Raw genomic sequence first — 18,304 nt, forward strand, 5'->3', positions numbered from 1 at the left:
CATTTTTACCACCTGTATATGGAAAGGTGTTTGACCCTCGCCAACTTTTCCTCCTTCAGAAAATCTGATATTATGACTGAAGAAAGTATCCCCCAATCCATGTTTCTACGGAGTTAGAAAATCTGCTCTTCTGCGGAGTTCTGTAAGGGTATTGATCTGTGCAACACTTTGTCTCCCTTTGTGTTTTATTCAATTCTTTTTAATAGCTAAGGGATACCAAGCAGGCTCTAAGACCATGCGGAGCCTACATCTGCTGTGGCATATTTAACCTGCATGAAGTGCTCTCACACTATTTGAAGCTCTTTAGGCTTGGGTCAAGCAAGTCCTTCAATTCATGCCTATCTTTCTACACTCGAAAAGTACCTACATGGAGAACAGAAATTCGATAACAGAGGATACGTCAATATAGCAGATAAAGATATAAAAAGATCCTATAGCTTGAAACTGAAGTTAGACCAATTTAAACTTGAAATAAGGTGCAATTTTTTAACAGTGAAGGTAATTAACCATTGGAATAACTTACCAAGGTAGATTCTCCATCACACAAAATTGTTAAATCAAGACTGAATGTTTTTTTTTTCTAAAAGATGTGCTCTACTTCCAACAGGAATTAATTCAGGGAAGTCCTATTGCTTGTGTTAGGCAGGAGGTCAGACTAGATGATCACAAATGACCTTATCTATGAGTCTTTTCCTCCAAGTGTGTGTGTGTGGGGGGGAAGGTGAGGGGAACAACAAAAATTGTCTGGAAAGCAAGCATTTCTGGGCAGAAACCAGCATCTCCCTAAACCACTACTACAACCTCTCTGCCTGTTGACTCCTTTGACAACCCAGAATATAAGCATACATTGAAGTTGATTGAAGGCCACCATCAGACTGAGGCTCCAACACAATCCTAATGCCTGGAATTGATCTGGATTTAATTAAATGAAGTCAATGGGGAGCAAAACAGGCAAAAAAGCAAATGCTTTTATCATGTACTTGTTAAGTAAAGGGATTATAAAACATTTATGGTGTACTGAGAAAATCATAACTTTGCTCCTAAATAAAATCAGTTGTGTATTTTCAAAATCCCTTTTACTTCTCCTACTGCCATGAGCATTGTACATCTGTACTTGCAGTGTAATGGCATCAGCATCTTCTCTGTGTTTATTACTCCTGCCAATCCCTGACATGCTGTTCCTTCCATCCCACATACAGCTGGCAATTATTGCTGAGATGTGCAGTGCGTGAATATCCCTTCCACCGACATCGTTAGCAACGGACATAAATGCACCTTGGTGCTACAGAACACATATGCAAGCACAGCATATACAGTCCCACAAACCAAGTCCAGGACAGGACACTAACACCAGTACACACTACGTGTCAAAATAGTTCATGCACAAGAATACACATGCATACATTAAGGCCATCAGAAAGAAATGCAGTGGACTTACTGTTGCCTTCTGCTTTTGCAGTCTGTTGGAGAGAGTTGTGCATTTCTCAAGAGAGTGTTAAGGATGTGACAGTGTTGTGTATAGGTGTGGTGCATGGGAGGAGGCCAGAAGCCGTGGGTGGATGCCTGTGTGTGCAGGCACTGGCACTCCAAAGTATTCCCCCAGGGGAAAATTGGGTCCTGCATATCTTTAGCCCCCAAATCTCCAAATTGTATCATCAAAACAGAGAACAATCTAAACACGCCTACTGCAAAAAAAAAAAAAAAAAAAAAAAAATCATCCAGAACAGAAGCACTACAAAAACCTGGACCCAGCATATGGATTCTTCTGAATCCAGCCAAATTTTGCCCTCAAATTCTAATGTCTAAAGAGAAAACAAGCAAAACACTGCTGCAAAAAATTCTGGACGCTGATGCCTCCCACTGCAAAACTCTGGATCCAGTACATGGAGCTTGGCAAATTTTGGCCCCATGCTGTACTGTATGTGTGTGTGTGTGTGGGGGGGGGGGAATGTAACAGCTCCTAGGGCACACAAAAATTCAGACCCTGTTGTGGGCTGGAGCAGCAGCACTGCAAAGATGTGACTCCAACACCTGGGTCATTTTTTTTCGGGCCCCCCTCCCCATTTTTTTAAATAACTAAATAGAGAATAAGTGCAGCTGCTCGGATTGCAATGCAAAGCCAGTGCATCCCTGCTCAGCACCATCTCAGAGACATCTAGCCAGCGCTGGAAGCCTGATGGATCCTACCTTTTTTTGGTCCCCAAGTCCCCATCAGAATAGACAACACATGTTGTTTTTCCTAAAATCCGAGCTCCCACCCAACCTGGTTAAATAGCAACACAACCTCATAGAGCAGGCACCTAGGTCTTGCCAGGTCCAGCAAATTTTTGGCCAATCTCTACATTTAACTTCATAAATAGAGATGCTCCGGTTTAAAACTCTGGTGATACAACATCTTGGCACGGGAGCAGCGGAAAACAATCATCGCGAATGATCTTGTCCTTTTTTTTCGCCCCCCGGATAGACCCCCAAAGTTTTACCTTCTCAATAGACGGCAAGTTCAGCCCTCCTTTGACATCAGATAAAACTGTATCCAATACATTGTGCTTCAGTGAAGCCACAAGGAGCCAGCTCTGACATCTCGTTCTTTCCAGCCAAATCTCACGCCGTACCCCTGGCAGTTTGGCAGCACCGTTAGTCTAGCCGGTGTGAATGATCACATTATATTGTTGTTTGAGCCTGGTCAGCTCTGGACTGACTATTCCAAGCGACGTAAGGGATTTAGAAACACCTCTTCCATTCACTGGACCCCGCGTGTTTAGATCCCTTAGGCGGCTTTGGAACTCTCCCTGCGTTGGATACGAAGGTAGGCGCTAGGGGTTTGTTTGTTTTTTGGGAGGGTCGGGGCCAAAATTTGGCTGGATCCGGATGCCAGCTCCGGGTTTTTTGCAGAACCCTCTGCTCCAGCCGCCAGAGTTTGGTGTGCAGCCGAAGCAGCTGGACGCCTCTTCTATTTGGAGCGTGCGACTGAGGGGGGAGAGTGTGGGGGTGTGTGTGGGGGGGAGGATCGGGGCCAAACCGCGCCAGGATCCAGGTGAAGCCGGTTTTTGCCTTCCCTCCCCCCGGCTGCTGGGGGGCCACGCTACCGGGCGGCGAGCTCGGCGAGCCTGCAGCGGAGCGGGCTTTGGGGTCCCCGAAAGAAGAGGCTGGCGGGGAGGAGGGGGGGGGGATGTGCCTCCCCCGGCAGCCCCATCCCCGGGCGTGACGTCAGCCCCGGCTCCGTCCAAGGGCAGCCTGCAAAAGCCTCGGGATTCAAACTGCTCGGCGCACCGGCTGCAGCCGGGGCAGCGCGAGCGGCTCCCGGGGCAGCGCCTCCCCCCTGCCCGGCCCGCGGGCCGAAACTTCCATGCGGAGCGGGTGCCGCCGCCGCCTCTTGCTGCCGGGACCGGAGCGCGGCGCGGGGCGGCTGGTCTCCCCGGCGGCCGGCGGGATGCGGAGCGCTGGGGTCGGGGCGCGGACGGGGAGCCGGGTGCGTTCCTGATGCGTGAGTACCGCGGCGGGGAGCGGGTCCCGCTGGCGCTGCCCGGCCGGAGTCGGGGCAGGAGGAGCCGCCTGGGAGTGGGGCAGCTCCGGGCTGAGCAGAGGCAGGGGGATATTCTGGGGGGGGTACCTGCCGCTGGTGGGGGGGGGGGGGGGCTGAGCCAGTCTGGGCGGAAGGGTCCAGCTAACTCGGGGTGCGGTGGTGGGGGGCTTAGCAGGACCGCCGTGGGCTGGGGCAGGGCGAGCTGCCCCCCCCCGGGTCAGTGGAAGGACGGGTGTGTGTTGTGGGGGGGGGGGCTTTTGCCCTGCTCTGCCTTGTTGCTCCCCCATTTCCTGGCCTCCTTAATTGGGGTTCTCCTTCCCCCTCCCCACCTGCTTGCAGGTTTGACTGTAGGTACCGGAGCTGGGACCCACGGCGCCTAAAGATGCTGAAGGGGGTCTGGTTGCTCAGTGTGTTGACAGTGGCTGGGATCTCGCCCACGACGGAGAGCCGCAAGCCCGCCAAAGACATTTGCAGCCGGAGTCGCTGCCCCTGCGAGGAGAAGGAGAACGTGCTGAACATCAACTGCGAAAACAAAGGCTTCACCACCGTCAGCCTGCTGCAGCCGCCCCCTTCCAAGATCTACCAGCTCTTCCTCAGCGGCAACGCCCTCACCCGCCTGCACCCCAATGAATTCGTCAACTATTCCAACGCCGTGACCCTGCACCTGGGCAACAACGACATGCAGGAGATCCGCACCGGGGCCTTCAGTGGCCTGCGGACCCTCAAGAGACTGCACCTCAACAATAACAGGCTGGAGGTGCTACGGGAGGACACCTTCCTGGGCCTGGAGAGCCTGGAATACCTGCAGGCCGATTACAACTACATCAGCGCCATCGAAGCCGGGGCCTTCAGCCAGCTCAACAAGCTGAAAGTGCTCATCCTCAACGACAACCTCCTGCTGTCCCTGCCCAGTAACGTCTTCCGCTTCGTCCTGCTCACCCACCTGGACCTGAGGGGGAACAGGCTGAAGATGTTGCCGTTCGCCGGCGTCCTGGAGCACATTGGTGGGATCATGGAGATCCAGCTGGAGGAGAACCCTTGGAACTGCACCTGTGACCTGCTCCCCCTCAAAGCCTGGCTGGACACCATCACCGTCTTTGTCGGGGAGATCGTCTGCGAGACGCCCTTCCGGCTGCATGGAAAGGACGTGACCCAGCTCACCCGGCAAGACCTCTGCCCTCGGAAAAGTTCCAGTGACTCTCACCAGAGGGAAAAGCACCCTTCCCACTCAGACACGCACATCCAGAGGCTCTCACCCACGGCCAACCCTGCCATCAGCCCCACAAGAGCCCCAAAAGCCAGCCGGCCACCCAAAACGAGGAACCGTCCAACGCCTCGGGTCACAGTGTCAAAAGACAGGCAAATTTTCGGACCTATCATGGTTTACCAGACCAAGTCCCCCGTGCCCATGACCTGTCCAAGTGGCTGTGTCTGCACTTCGCAAAGCTCTGACAATGGTCTAAATGTGAACTGCCAAGAGAAAAAGATCAGTAACATCTCAGATCTCCACCCCAAACCCACCAGTCCAAAGAAATTTTACCTTACAAGTAACTATCTACAGGTTGTTTATAAAACCGATCTCCTTGAATACAGCTCTCTGGATTTGTTACATTTAGGAAACAACAGGATTGCAGTGATACAGGAAGGTGCCTTTACAAACCTCACCAGTTTACGCAGACTTTATCTCAATGGCAATTACCTTGAAATTCTGTACCCTTCTATGTTCAATGGACTGCAGAGCTTGCAGTATCTCTACTTAGAGTATAATGTCATTAAGGAAATCCTGCCACGCACCTTTGATGCTCTGAGTAACCTTCATCTATTATTTCTGAACAACAACTTGCTGAGGTCTTTGCCTGATAATGTGTTTGGTGGTACTTCCCTCACGAGACTCAATCTGAGGAACAACCACTTCTCACACTTGCCTGTGAGAGGAGTCCTCGACCAGCTCTCGGCTTTAATTCAGATAGACCTCCAAGAAAATCCTTGGGATTGCACGTGTGACATAATGGGGCTCAGGAACTGGATAGAGCATGTCACTGAGCAGAACAATCAGCAGTCAAGTCCCCCTGTAGTTATCAATGAAGTCATATGCGAGTCTCCAGCTAAGCACTCAGGAGAACATCTGAAATTCCTGAGCAAAGAGGCCATCTGTCCAGAGAACCCTAACTTGTCAGATTCTACTCTCTTCTCTATGAGTCATAACACAGACACACCACAGTCCCTCAGTGTCTCGCCCAGCTCCTATCCAGAAATACACACAGAAGTTCCACTCTCTGTCTTAATTTTAGGCTTGCTGGTTGTGTTTATCTTGTCTGTCTGTTTTGGGGCAGGCTTGTTTGTCTTTGTTCTGAAACGCCGAAAGGGAGTGCCAAGCGTGCCCAACAGCGCAAACAACTTAGACATAAGTTCATTTCAGCTGCAGTATGGGTCTTACAACATGGAGAGCCATGATAAAACTGAAGGGCATGTTTATAACTACATCCCCCCTCCTGTCGGGCAGATGTGCCAAAACCCAATCTACATGCAGAAGGAAGGGGATCCGGTTGCGTACTACAGGAATCTCCATGAGTTTAGCTATAGCAATCTTGACCACAAAAAGGAAGACGCAGCCAACCTTGCATTTACAATCAGTGCTGCTGAATTGCTGGAAAAGCAGTCCTCGCCAAGGGAACCAGAGCTGCTGTATCAAAACATTGCAGAGAGGGTCAAGGAACTCCCCAGTGGAGGGGTTGTTCATTATAACTTTTGCACCTTACCCAAAAGGCAGTTTGCTCCTTCCTATGAATCCAGACGCCAAAACCAGGACAGGATAAATAAGACTGTTTTGTATGGAACTCCCAGGAAATATTTTGCAGAACAGTCTAAACCCGAGCATCCTTTGCTGCAAGGAAAGCTACAAACAGAACCAGACTACCTCGAAGTTCTGGAAAAACAAACTGCAATTAGTCAGCTGTGAGGGTGGATTGGAGGGAGGAGGAGGCATTTTAAAAGGGTCTTAAAGTCAAACTTGATTGATTCAGAACTCAATACCAATGTGATTGGTCACATTCTCAACATTTCCACTTTTTAAATTCTGAAAACAAGCAAACACAACCCCCTTATACTATGCTGGAGGTATGGTGTTGCTTTTGCAAAGGTCCCTTTAAGTTATTTCTACATCTTTCTTCTTTTTCCCCTCCCCTTAGGAACTGTCTCTGCAAATGAATGTTTCGACAATAGATTTTTGCATAATTCTCTCTTTTTTTTTCTGAGTTGGGAGGAAGGGGGACTTTTTCTTTTTTTAATTTAAAGTGGAAAGGTAATGTATTATGTAGAAGATCTCCAAAGATCTTTTTCCTGGACTATAACTTTTTTTTGTAAATAATAATATACAATACTGCTGTTTCAATTACAAGTATAGCCACTGGGCATCACTTTCTTGTGTTAAAGTGCCTTTGCACTTTAAGTACATTATTACTTAATTGTTGCTCTTAGCTTTGATAAATTGAACCTATTTTAATGTGTTGTATTTTTGAAATTTAAAAAAAATGTACAATAGATCTATATGTCCGCTGCATTAAATCAAACAATCTTGCTTGATTTATAGGAAACCAGACCTTCTTTAAGGGAATGTAGTTCTAGGACTTTAAAGATTGAACTGTAAATTATTTGGTTTCCCCCCCCCCCCCCCCTTTGGGTTTGGTTTAAGTGATTCATTGAAATCCACTAAGAGGATTTAGCAATGGACTAGAGGTAATCAGCTGCCTCAGATGGAAGTAACAGTTCATTAATAAAAGACATTTAACATGACATCATAGTGAACTGAACAATTAATGTCCCTTCTTAATTCATTACACTGCAGCTCTAACACAGCCAATAATGTTCAGTGGTTTAAGATTATTTTCATACTTAATAAAACATGATTCTACTTGTAATATATATTTTCTGCATTAAATTAGATATTTTTATACATTTAACCACAGAGTTTATTTTTCTAACTTCTTAATTGAAATTACCAGTTTGTTTTCTTGCCAGGTGTAGTACTTTTAAAATAAGCATGAACACCAGCAGGGGCCGCCACACAACCTCATTAAACACACAGCCATACCTGTAAATGAATAAACAAACTCACAGAGAAATTTCAGAAGTGAGATTAGAACCTGGGTCCCCTCAGTCTGCTAGAGATTGATGGATACATCCTACTAACTTTCAGCAACGTGAACTAGTTCATGTTTTCCCTATCTAAATAGAAAGTAACAGTGCAACAATCCTAACCTAGCTGATAAATAACTCCTTCTAAGTACAGTAGTTTAAATTTTTAGAGGGCTTCATCAATTACCTTTTAATCTCAATATGGGTTTTCATAAGAACATCAGTAAACATAGTCAATATGTTTTCTGTTCTGCCTTTGACTTGGGCTTGTGTTACTTGAATCTTTACCTTAACATCTTAAATGTACATTTCTTTCCTTCCTGGAGATTATTGAAAACATTTTAATTAACAAGTGAGATACACAAACTTTATAGAGCCTTAGTAGCCTGTAAATAATTTTTAGATTCAAACGTTGTGTGATTTCAACAAACAGCCCTTATTTACAACAAAAAGTTTTGTTTTGTCTATTGTAAATCCTTATGCAACTGGGATGGTGATCTGCATATAAAGTAGGCCAGGCTTTTCAATTCCTTATTAAAGCAATTGATGGGGTCTGAAAGAAGCACACTGTTTCCTTTTCATAAATAGGTTGCTTCACATAATAATCCTTTATTATCATGCAGAGATTGAAGTGGACTCTGCTTACTGATTTTTAAAGCTTTACTATAACTAATGATATATTATCTGCAACGTTGAGGAATTTTAAGCAATAGAATTTTGGTTATCAATGACTACAATCTGTATTATTTTAATCAGGACTTTTGCCAGCAGGAAGTAGCGTTATATTTAAGAAGTGAACAAGGTTTGCATGGATAGGGTCAAATGTATGGGTCATTCCGCAAACTGTTTTCTAGTGAGTTATGTGACATATGAATACATTAATATGCTAACATGTCAATTGTTTATCTTTAGAGGCCATAACTTCTATTGCTGCTCATTAGATCAGGTTTAAAACTGAAGTGCTGCTGTGAACCACTGAAGAATCAGTCTTCAAAATGGTCTCATTTCAAGAAGGAGGAGAAATATTATCATATTAGTTGAAGTTGGAATATTTGCCTGGAATAGCATCCATCTTTGGGTGAGGTACTTATTTGAGAGCTTCCGATAGTGTCATTTTAGATCTGTGACACAGGATACAACTAAATGTATTTATTGCTGAGAAAACTAGGAAAATCAGGTGTAGGGATTACTTAAAGTGACCGTTTTGTGACGGGGTTTGCTGCAGTAACTCTTTCTAAATTCCCTTTTAGTACTGTTTGCAAAGACTAGCACTGTTCTGTATCTGTAGTACTTTAGTAAAATAGTCTTCCTCCCTCCCCCAAACAGAGCAGAACCTGTGCTAAATTTCCTTGTCTTCTGCAAAGTTGGGTTTTCAGTTCTATACTGTTTAAGAATAGCATGGTAGCACTCAGATTATGAATTCTTTTAGTAGCTATTTATGGTTCAATTTTTATGTTTGTTTTGCTTCCCTGAGTTTTGCACATGGTTCGCCTTGATGGCAAAGAGAGATTTTTCAGGTATTGTTTTTCTTCACATTTTTTTGTTAGATCTATTAATGTATTTTATTTAGTAAATGCATTTTGATTTGCCTGATCAGTGCAAACTTTTCAAAACAATTTTTATGCTAGGATCTTGTTTATTATATATTATTAAACTTTAATTTTATTCACAGCTTGCATAGGTTTGAGAGACTTCTTTTTCTTTAACAGTTAAAAGGCTGCTTCTAATAGAGCAAGTTGTGCCTCTCAGCTGCTGTCCTGTGGAAGATCTGTAGGCCTCCCTTGCTATGCAGCAATGACGGCTGCTTCTTGCTCCTAGGAGATGATGCCTGCCTTGGTGGCAGCCTCATAGTTAGCAGCAATCTGAAAAGATCTCCCTGGTTGATCGCTCCTTTCCAGAACTCACCTGTGAAAAAAAGAGTGACCAAATCAGTGGAAGACTGTCTCTGTATGAAATAAAATGAAAAGAGTTTATTTTCCTGGTAAACTGATGTATTTATGAAGCATGACAGAATGGCCCCCAGATTAAAGACGATGGGTGATATAGGATGGTACAGTACTAAAACGATGTAGCTGTTTGCAGTGCAAAAAAAAAGGACTGCCTATTTTCAGAATTCATGGCTGCACATTTGTCTCTCTGGATATAGAGCATTAAATCCAGAGGGCTGCTGGGAAGTAAGATCTAAATAAGGTTATCAGAAGTTGACCCACCATGAACACCTGATGAGGCCGAATGCTACCCTGATCTATACCCCTGTGCATGGGGGGATGGGTATAAGGAAAGGTGTAAACGAGGATAGAATTAGGCTTATGGTTCCTAGGCAGGCATCTCCTCCAAGAAATTCTATTGCATGCGCGACGCACCTGTCTTTCCTGTTGGTTTATTTTTAAATGCTCATTTGTTTTATAGGGAGGTTGAGAGAGAGAACTACATGTGTCCATGGCACTTTTCAGTAGAGCAGGGCTGCTAATGCCCCTGTTCTGGCCTGCTTCTAGTTTGGGTAATTGCTAGAGGTTGACATTGTAAACCCCCCAAAAAGAAAAGATTTGTAGAAGGGCCACGGTTTGCTCTCTCTCACTATGCCACTCTCTGCTGCTTGTGCCTTTCTGAAACCTCCAGGTGGTCTGCTTCCTTCCCCCCTGAAGATTCTCTTCTCCTCCCAGTTTTCTTACCGCCTCAACTCTCTTTGCCTTCCAAGCTGCCTAATCACCTTCTGCAAGCTCTTTCCCTGCACTGATTCAAGCGCTCCCCTCCGATGTATTCTTCTGTGCTCTTCCCCCTTCCCTCGCAAACAAGCTCTTCCTCCGCCCTATTTCCCTGTTGCTGAAATCAGCGCCGAAGGGAGTGATTCTGCCTATGCAGTCAAGTTCCCCCTCTTTCTGCCTCCTTTGACAGCAGCAGTGGTGTCTTTCTTGGATGCTGCTGCCTAATCTTCATGGTAAACATGGACCTTAGCACTAGAGGGAGCTGCATGTAGCAGTTCCCTTCCCCTGCTACTGTGTGCTCCTCTTCAGCTGGAAGAGGCTAGCTGGCAGGCTTCTAAAACAGAGCAGTGCTCTTGCATCCACAGTGGATTTAACATGTGCTACCCAATCCAAGAACTCCTCTGCCTTTGCTGAGGGACGTTCTGCACGAGGATTGGCAGATTAGTAATCTTAAACCATAGTAATTACATTCTGCCTCCCTAATACCCTCTTGTAATTTCAACTGGACGTTGAATTCTTCATTTCCGTCCCTAAACTGTTGCCTGTTGTTGCTGTGCACTGTTAAACATCTGCCTTATTCCACCCCGGAGGTGGATGCATTTTGTTGGTGGCTGAAGTGATCCCTGTAGAATTTGTGTACTTTGGGATGAAGAGCACTTATAAGTATTAATTCTTTTTATATCTACAGAGAATTGCACATCAATCTTTTTTCTTTGTTTTTAGTTTATAAAAAACAAACAAGAAACCCATTTTTTCTTAGTTTTAAGTTGTAACCATTTGTGTCAAGATAACCACTTGAATTGCAAAAATAAAACACTTTAAAAAAGAATATTGACCTTGCATCAGAATACAAATGCCATCATTTTAAACTGCTCATGAGTGAAATGAGATACTGGAAACATTAATGAAACTTTTTAGGCTCTTCCAGGCTAATCACTGATACAGTTTATGATTTTGCATATTACCACTATAGCAGATGGCAAATGTCAATTAACATGGTGGAAGAGTTGCTATTTACCAAAAATTACAGAGAAATAAACTTTTCTGGGAGATGTGACATTCCTCAGGTTTTTTTTGTTTTTGTTTTTAATTCTTTTTTCAAAACATTCTGTAGAAGTAGAAAAATGATTCTTTAGGAAGGGGATCATTAAGTCTTTGGATTATCAATCGCCTCGTTTTTTCTGGGCATGGGTCCAATCATTTTTACTATATTTTTGTTTTTAATAGTGAATAATAAGAGAGGTGGATTAATGAGAGGATTATTTTTTTTTTCTTTTTGGAAGTGGATGATTGACCTGTTTGTGAATACACTGAGTAGATCGTTTTGAATGGAAGAAATTATGGAGAAGCGGTTGGCTTTTAATCATATTACAGACCAGAGAAGTTCAAGAATATTAGTAATGTTTGAAATACGAGACATCATGAAGTCTAATTTTGTTGTTGAGATTATGAACAAAGTCACCCATTTGACTACAGTAATGGTTTTCATTACATAGTGTTTGGTATCTGGATAGATGAAATTAGAGGTCAGAAAAACTTCATTTATCCTAAAGTACATTCACGTAATTGAAGTGTGTGGGATTTGCAAGGTTTTTATCGCTTTCTTGTTTATTACCCTATGTCTGTACATGTCTACAAGTATAGCACTGTTGTTACAACTTGGCTGTAGATGTCTAATAACCATAATACTGTTACCAAGAATAAACCTAGTTAGAATATTTCCCAGTTACTCATTAATATACTTTTTTTAAAATGCCATGAATTAACCTCTTATGTAATAGATCCGGTAGTCCATTCACTTCTAAGGACCTGAGTTGAAACTAGCTTTTCATAAGGGCATATGAAGTACATGTTTCTCCCCTGCTGTGATCAAATTAAATGTGATACTCGTTAGGAAACAAGACCAATCTGTAATATACTTGCTGACCTTGAAAGTAAAGATCATGAGCCTAAGATGGCGATGCCATTTTGAAACTGAGGTGATTAACTTGTGTCTTCGCAAGCAGTAGCGATAACTATTGTACAAAAATTATGCTGAAATGTCTGTAATGCCAAATGTAAGTTTCTCTCTGGCTATAGACTTGTGTTTCAGCAACATCGATTCCCTGTGTCTTCTCCGCTCACCATACCCCTTGTTCTTGAGTGCAGAAGTGCTGGGTGCTAATTAGTCTCTAAGTAGGAGGCAGTGGGACCATTTGAGGAATGCTGGATTTGTTCAAACTGGTACAGTGATTGCATACGGACCTGGTGTAGCTATCTCCGTTTGAGATTGTTGTTTCCATACGAAGACTGTAAAATATTTTCTCTTGAGACCACTGATATTATGTCAGACACTTTTTTTTTTTAAATTGTCTTGATTTCCATTTTGAGTGTCACTCCACTGAGGTGGTTTGCACAAACTAGATTGTTTCTCTTGCTTCCTCCATTCCATTAATAAGTCTGCTTATGTCAGTTCATTAGTTGGGCATCTTAAGTTAATAGAAAAGAGTCTGTGAGAACAGTGAAGATGAATGATGAATATGTAAATTCTCCACTACCCACAAATGAAAAAAAACCACCAGTGTTATTCAGAGGCAAGATTATAGCATGTTTTTTGGTATTGGGCCCTGTTCTGACCTCAGTTATACAGATGTAAATCCAGAGTATCTCTGTTAGCTTTAAGAACAGGAGTACTTGTGACACCTTAGAGACTAACAAATTTATTAGAGCATAAGCTTTCGTGGACTACAGCCCACTTCTTCGTCTGAGTGACATCAGTGGTGTTACCTTGAATTCATTCCTGGTAGAAATATGATCAAAGTCTGGCCAATAACAGGTAGTCATGAAACCATATCAGAACTTCGTAGGGGGAGGGAGGAGGGAAAAACAAAATGTTAATGGATTTTGTCCCAAATATGTGAAATGTGAAAGCCTCTGAAGACTGCCCATGTCAATTTGAGTCATGTAACTTAAAACAATGTTCTGTGGCTGAAATTCACCCTTGTGTAAACAGCTAGCACCATAGGCTATGCTATAGTGTAGTTTGGCCCTCTGTAGAGGGTGAATCCCATCAGTATGCATAGTACTTAAAGTAAGCACTGGCAAAGGACAGCAAACTCCTTCCCTGCCTTTTCCAGGAGAGAATGTTCATCCAGAAATGCTGAAAACCTCATTGTTATGCCAGAGAAGGCATCTTAAAATGGCATTAATGATTAAGCATTGGCCTCCTATCATTTGAGCCGTTCCTTTTTTTTTTTCCCTTGGAATTGCTGGGTTCTGTGTGGGAGGGATGGAGAATTTGCTTCCTGTTTGACCTCAGCCATTTCCCCTCAATGTAGAGAGAAACTTTTGACTATCTTTGTTAGTTTTTTCCTTTAATTTCACCCCGTCGTACGCTGCTTTGTGGGTCCTTCAGTTTGTTGAATTAATACTTATTAGCTGACATTCTTAGGCTTGATGAGGATATTTGCGTCGTGCATTAAGCCAGCTTTGTATTTCTCCTTGTCAGAGTGCACTGCCTGCAATGGCTCAAACTCATGCAAAAAAAAAAAAATCTGGATTGTGTCTGCTCCTGCTCCAGTTGAAATTGATGTTAAAACTCTAATTGACTTCCAGGGAAGCTCGATTGGGCTCCAAACTGAAATATATTTGGATTACTGCTGTAAAATGCATCGCTTAAAATCCCACATGCATGTTTCAAGCTAACAAACAACTGAACTCAGCTTCAATTTATGTAAATCTAGACTCAGTGCAGTTACTCCAGATTTAGACAGGAGTCACTGAGACCAGATGATGTAGCCTGTTTACTTGCCTATTTATTTCTATCAGTTCCTCTGATCCTTAAAGCTCCCTGCACCTTTCTGTAAAGGGCAGATTGTGCATGTGAGCTCAAGATCATTATCTCTTTCAGTAAAAGTTAAACAAACCTGACCAATAAGGTTCTTGGTTGCATTCTTGCAATTCAGGACAAGTGGAATCTATCCTCTCTCTCGTCTTTTTTCTCCCTCACAAGTGGCCAAGTTCTTCATCACCAGGGAAACTGACCCTTGGACAACTCAGATGAGTTTCAGAAACTCATTGATCCACTCCACTGAGCAAAGCTCTCAACTGACAAGCTCTGCAAAGCTTTGCCATTCTCATCAGACCTAACTGTTGTGTTCTGCTGAGCTTTTGCATCCACTCAAACGTGTTTTGACTTGAAGCATAAACACACTGATAAATACCTAGAAGAACCTTGTAATATTCAGTTGATGTGGCTCTTTACAATAGCGGGGGGGTGGAGGTGGTTGATGTATTTCAGATTGTCTTTGCTTTTCCAAAGGTTTTTTAGGGGCTGATTAAGATCATTAGTGAATCAAAAGAAAATCCAACAACTCTTTCATATGATTTTAGAAAAGGCTGTAAATAGACACTGTTTGCCTGAACTACCAAGGTACTAGAAAATGAGGTTAGCCGGAAGCTAAGGGCTTTAGCATTGAATGCTAAAACAGCCAGCTTCAATGTCTATTTATTTGAGAACATTTTTTAAAGGAAAAGAATAAACTTAGGCTGGTATTTTGAAAGGGATTTGGACACTCAATTCTCTTAAGTGGCTTAGAAATCTAAGCCTTAAAGTTACGATACTCGATTTACAGCAATCTGCACGGAACCACAGCACATGTGAATAGACAGTAACAGTGGGGAAATGCCTAATTCTACAGTTTACACTTTACTTAGTGGTGTAGTTTTTTCTTGTTTATGTATTCCTAGACCATATTTACCATACAGTCTAACTTGTAAGCTACTTACTAGAGCTGAATGGATAATTCTCGTTTAGTAATGTAGCCTCTTTTTCTGTAATGCAATGTTTACACATTGTTCATGGGCAGCTTATGATTTTCTTAGCTTTCTGTTGTTCACCAAATAATGTTTATGAATAATTCTTCCTCTGTAGAGTCATCCTCATGAACAGTTCCTAGTAAGTATTCACTATTTGAAGTGTCAGCTGTCTTGATCTACTGGTGAATAGGGTTACCATTCGTCCGGATTTACCCGCACATGTCCTCCTTTTGTGTGCTAAAAATAGCGTCCGGGGGGAATTTGTAAAGCACTCACAATGTCCGGGATTTCCCCCTCCCCTGGCAGAGCAGAGCGAGCGGCTGGGAGGGCTGCAGGAAAGTCCCGGGCTGGACTCCGGAGCAGCTTCCTCCTCCCACCCCCCCCTCCCTGCATTCTGAGTCAGCCGGCAGCTCCTCCTCCTGCAGCCCGCTCCGGCAGCCCTGTGCAGGGCCAGGGACCGGGTTTTGTGTTGTGCTGGGGAGCTCAGCCATGTGTCCGGCTGGCACAGAGCCCAACACCCTGTTCTGAGCAGCAGGGTAAGGGAGCCAGGGAGGTTCTGGAGGGGGCAGTCAAGAAACGGGGGGGGGGCTTTTTGGGGGGAGTGGAGAAAGTTTTGGGCAGTCAGGGTACAGGTAGGGGGTAGGGTCCTGGGGGGCAGTTGGGGGGGGGTCTTAGGAGGGGGCAGTTAGGGGACAAGGAACAGGAAGTCTTAGGTAGGGGGTGGGGTTCTGGAGGGCAGTTAGGAGCAGGGGTCCCAGGAGGGGGCAGTCAGGGGACAAGGAGCGGGGGGTAGGGGGCTGGGAGTTCTGGGGGGGGGCTGTCAGGGGGCAGGAGTGGGGAGAGGGATCGGAGCAGTCGGGACAGGGAGCAGAGGGGTTTAGATGGGTTGGGAGTTCTGGGGGGGCTGTCAGGGGGCAGGAGTGTGGAGAGGGATCGGAGCAGTCAGGGGACAGGGAGCAGAGGGGTTTAGATGGGTTGGGAGTTCTGGGGGGGGCTGTCAGGGGGTGGGGAGTGGTTGGATGGGGCGTGGGAGTCCCAGGGGTCTGTCTGGGGGTGGGGGTGTGGATAAGGGTTGGGGCAGTCAGGGGACAAGAGGCAAGGAGGCTTAGATAGGGAGTGGAGTCCCGGGGGGCAGTTAGGGGCAGGGGTCCCAGGAGTGGGCAGTCAGGGGACAAGGAACGGGGGGAGGGTTGGGGGTTCTCGGGGGGCGGGAAGTGGGAGGGGCAGGGGCGGGGCTAGGGCGGGGCTCCTCCCGTCCTCTTTTTTGCTTGTTGAAATATGGTAACCCTACTGGTGAAAAGTGTATTATTTTTATTGCTGCACACTTCAGGTGCCTTTGGCCTTATGCTTTTATCCACTATTCACCCTTAGCCTATTAATTCATACCCTGGTGGAGGGATAGCTCAGTGGTTTGAGCACTGGCCTGCTAAACACATGGTTGTGAGCTCAATCCTTGAGGGGACCACTTAGGGATCTGAGACAAAAATCAGTATTTGGTCCTGCTAGTGAAGGCAGAGGGCTGGACTCGATGACCTTTCAGGGTCTTTTCCAGCTCTATGAGATAGGTATATCTCCATATATATATTTATTTATATCGGCTTTAGAATGTGGTGTATTAATTTCACATTTAATTCTTTTTTAAAGATTAAAAAGAGTTTGTGTGGGTATCTCTTCATGGAGACAAGTAGCTCCTGCTGGAAGGAGAGAAAAAATATGGGGAAAAGTAATAGAGAGTAATTTTTGCAGCTTTTCTTGAATGCTAATATTTTTTATGCTTTCTCTCTCTGTTTTAGATGCCCCGATCCTCCCCAGTCCTGCCTTAAAGCAGTGTTTCCCAAATGGTGGGTCCTGAGCCAGCAGCGTGTCACAGGAAAATACTAGATTGGTTGCAGGTCTGGTGTGGATGAGAGACCTTGGGGGAGGGTTGGAGAGTGAGCCTGCTCTACCTACCCCACAGTGGTGGTTTCTGGGCCCAGCTTTCTAGTCTGTGTGTTGCCACTTGACGCATGGGATCCCAGTGCCCCATAGGTTTGGACCAATCATACCTCCATCATGACAGGGGGAGGAGCTGTCACTATTGGGTGAGTCTGGGGTGGGCTTGCTGTCCCATTCTTCCCCTTCTCCCCCTCCCCCGGGCCTTTGTTATACACTGAGCCAGGACTAGGGTTTTTGGAGTGGAGGGTGCTGTTGTGGGTTGTCGGGGCGAGGAGGAGGAGAAGGGTGCTGGCCTATGATTTTAGACCCTCCTCCCCATTAATTTTGACCTTGGGTGGATTGCAAAAAAAGACAAAATGCTGTAGGTGGATAACCTGAGTAAAAAGCTTGGGAACCCCTGCCCTACGGAGTCCTTTCCGCAACAAATAGCCGAACGGTTGTTCTCAACTCATTTTCTTCTGTATAAAGTAATGTTGCCGGCACAACACAACTTTCATGCTGGGAAATGAGTTAAAAGTAGCTCAGAGTGAGAGAGGCTGTTGCTGAAATGGCAGCTTGACTCTTTGAGGGCAGAGTTTGGCCTTTACTTCCTCCTCATCACCATCCCAAATAACCTCTCCTTTCTTCCTGGCCCCAAAGGGTGCTTTATTTTTGTATCCCAACCCCCTTACCCATTTCCCCTCATCCCCTGAATACAATTAATATAGAGGGGAGGGGGAGTGTTTTAGTCCTGAGGCCCCAACTGCACACTGTTGGGGATTTGTACATTGCTGTCAAGTAATCAAAAAGGGCCAACCAAAATCCATCTTTGGACAATCAGTATCCCCAGCCAGACTTCAATCACATTTGAAGAAGACACACAAATTGTGAAATACCTCTTGATTGATCAGCCGTTCTGCACTACCAATAGTACATGCATGAACAGATGCAGCGGTGAAGATTATATGTTTATAGCAAAGTTGAGGTAGTGCTGGGGTGAGAGACCATCCCAAGCCACAAAAATTCAGATTTTGATTTTTCAAAAAAGAGCAAGGCTAAGTGGATCTAGAGCGTTGGGGTGTTCTCTTTATGTAAGATCTGATTCGGGGATCCACTGAATTCAATGGGCGTCTTTCCATTCAACTCTGTGGGGCCAGGATTTCACCCACAGTATCGTCAGTGGACTTTGGATCAAGCCCATGAAAATATTGGCCAGCCATGCAATTCTAAT

The 18,304-nt window shown here is 44.8% G+C and overlaps 1 protein-coding gene across 2 annotated transcripts; it reads left to right on the forward strand.

Annotated features, from left to right (window-relative positions):
• Positions 1 to 3,058: 3,058 nt before the first annotated feature.
• SLITRK2 (SLIT and NTRK like family member 2) lies at positions 3,059 to 7,482 on the forward strand. 2 transcript variants are annotated; one of them, XM_054040325.1, is made up of 2 exons: positions 3,059 to 3,484; positions 3,863 to 7,482. In XM_054040325.1, the coding sequence occupies exon 2, from the start codon at positions 3,906 to 3,908 to the stop codon at positions 6,480 to 6,482; it is 2,577 nt and encodes an 858-aa protein (XP_053896300.1). In that variant the 5' UTR covers positions 3,059 to 3,484; positions 3,863 to 3,905; the 3' UTR covers positions 6,483 to 7,482. The 2 variants fall into 2 exon arrangements, with proteins under 2 accessions (XP_053896300.1, XP_053896299.1); XM_054040324.1 differs by having other exon boundaries at positions 3,424 to 3,469.
• Positions 7,483 to 18,304: the final 10,822 nt, after the last annotated feature.

This window comes from Malaclemys terrapin, chromosome 9 (genome assembly GCF_027887155.1).
Source record: "Malaclemys terrapin pileata isolate rMalTer1 chromosome 9, rMalTer1.hap1, whole genome shotgun sequence".
Classification (NCBI taxonomy): Eukaryota; Metazoa; Chordata; order Testudines; family Emydidae; genus Malaclemys; species Malaclemys terrapin.

Bases quoted from the DNA above. Each gene is read 5' to 3' on its own strand.
- SLITRK2 (XM_054040325.1), top strand. From the start codon at position 3,906: ATGCTGAAGGGGGTCTGGTTGCTCAGTGTGTTGACAGTGGCTGGGATC.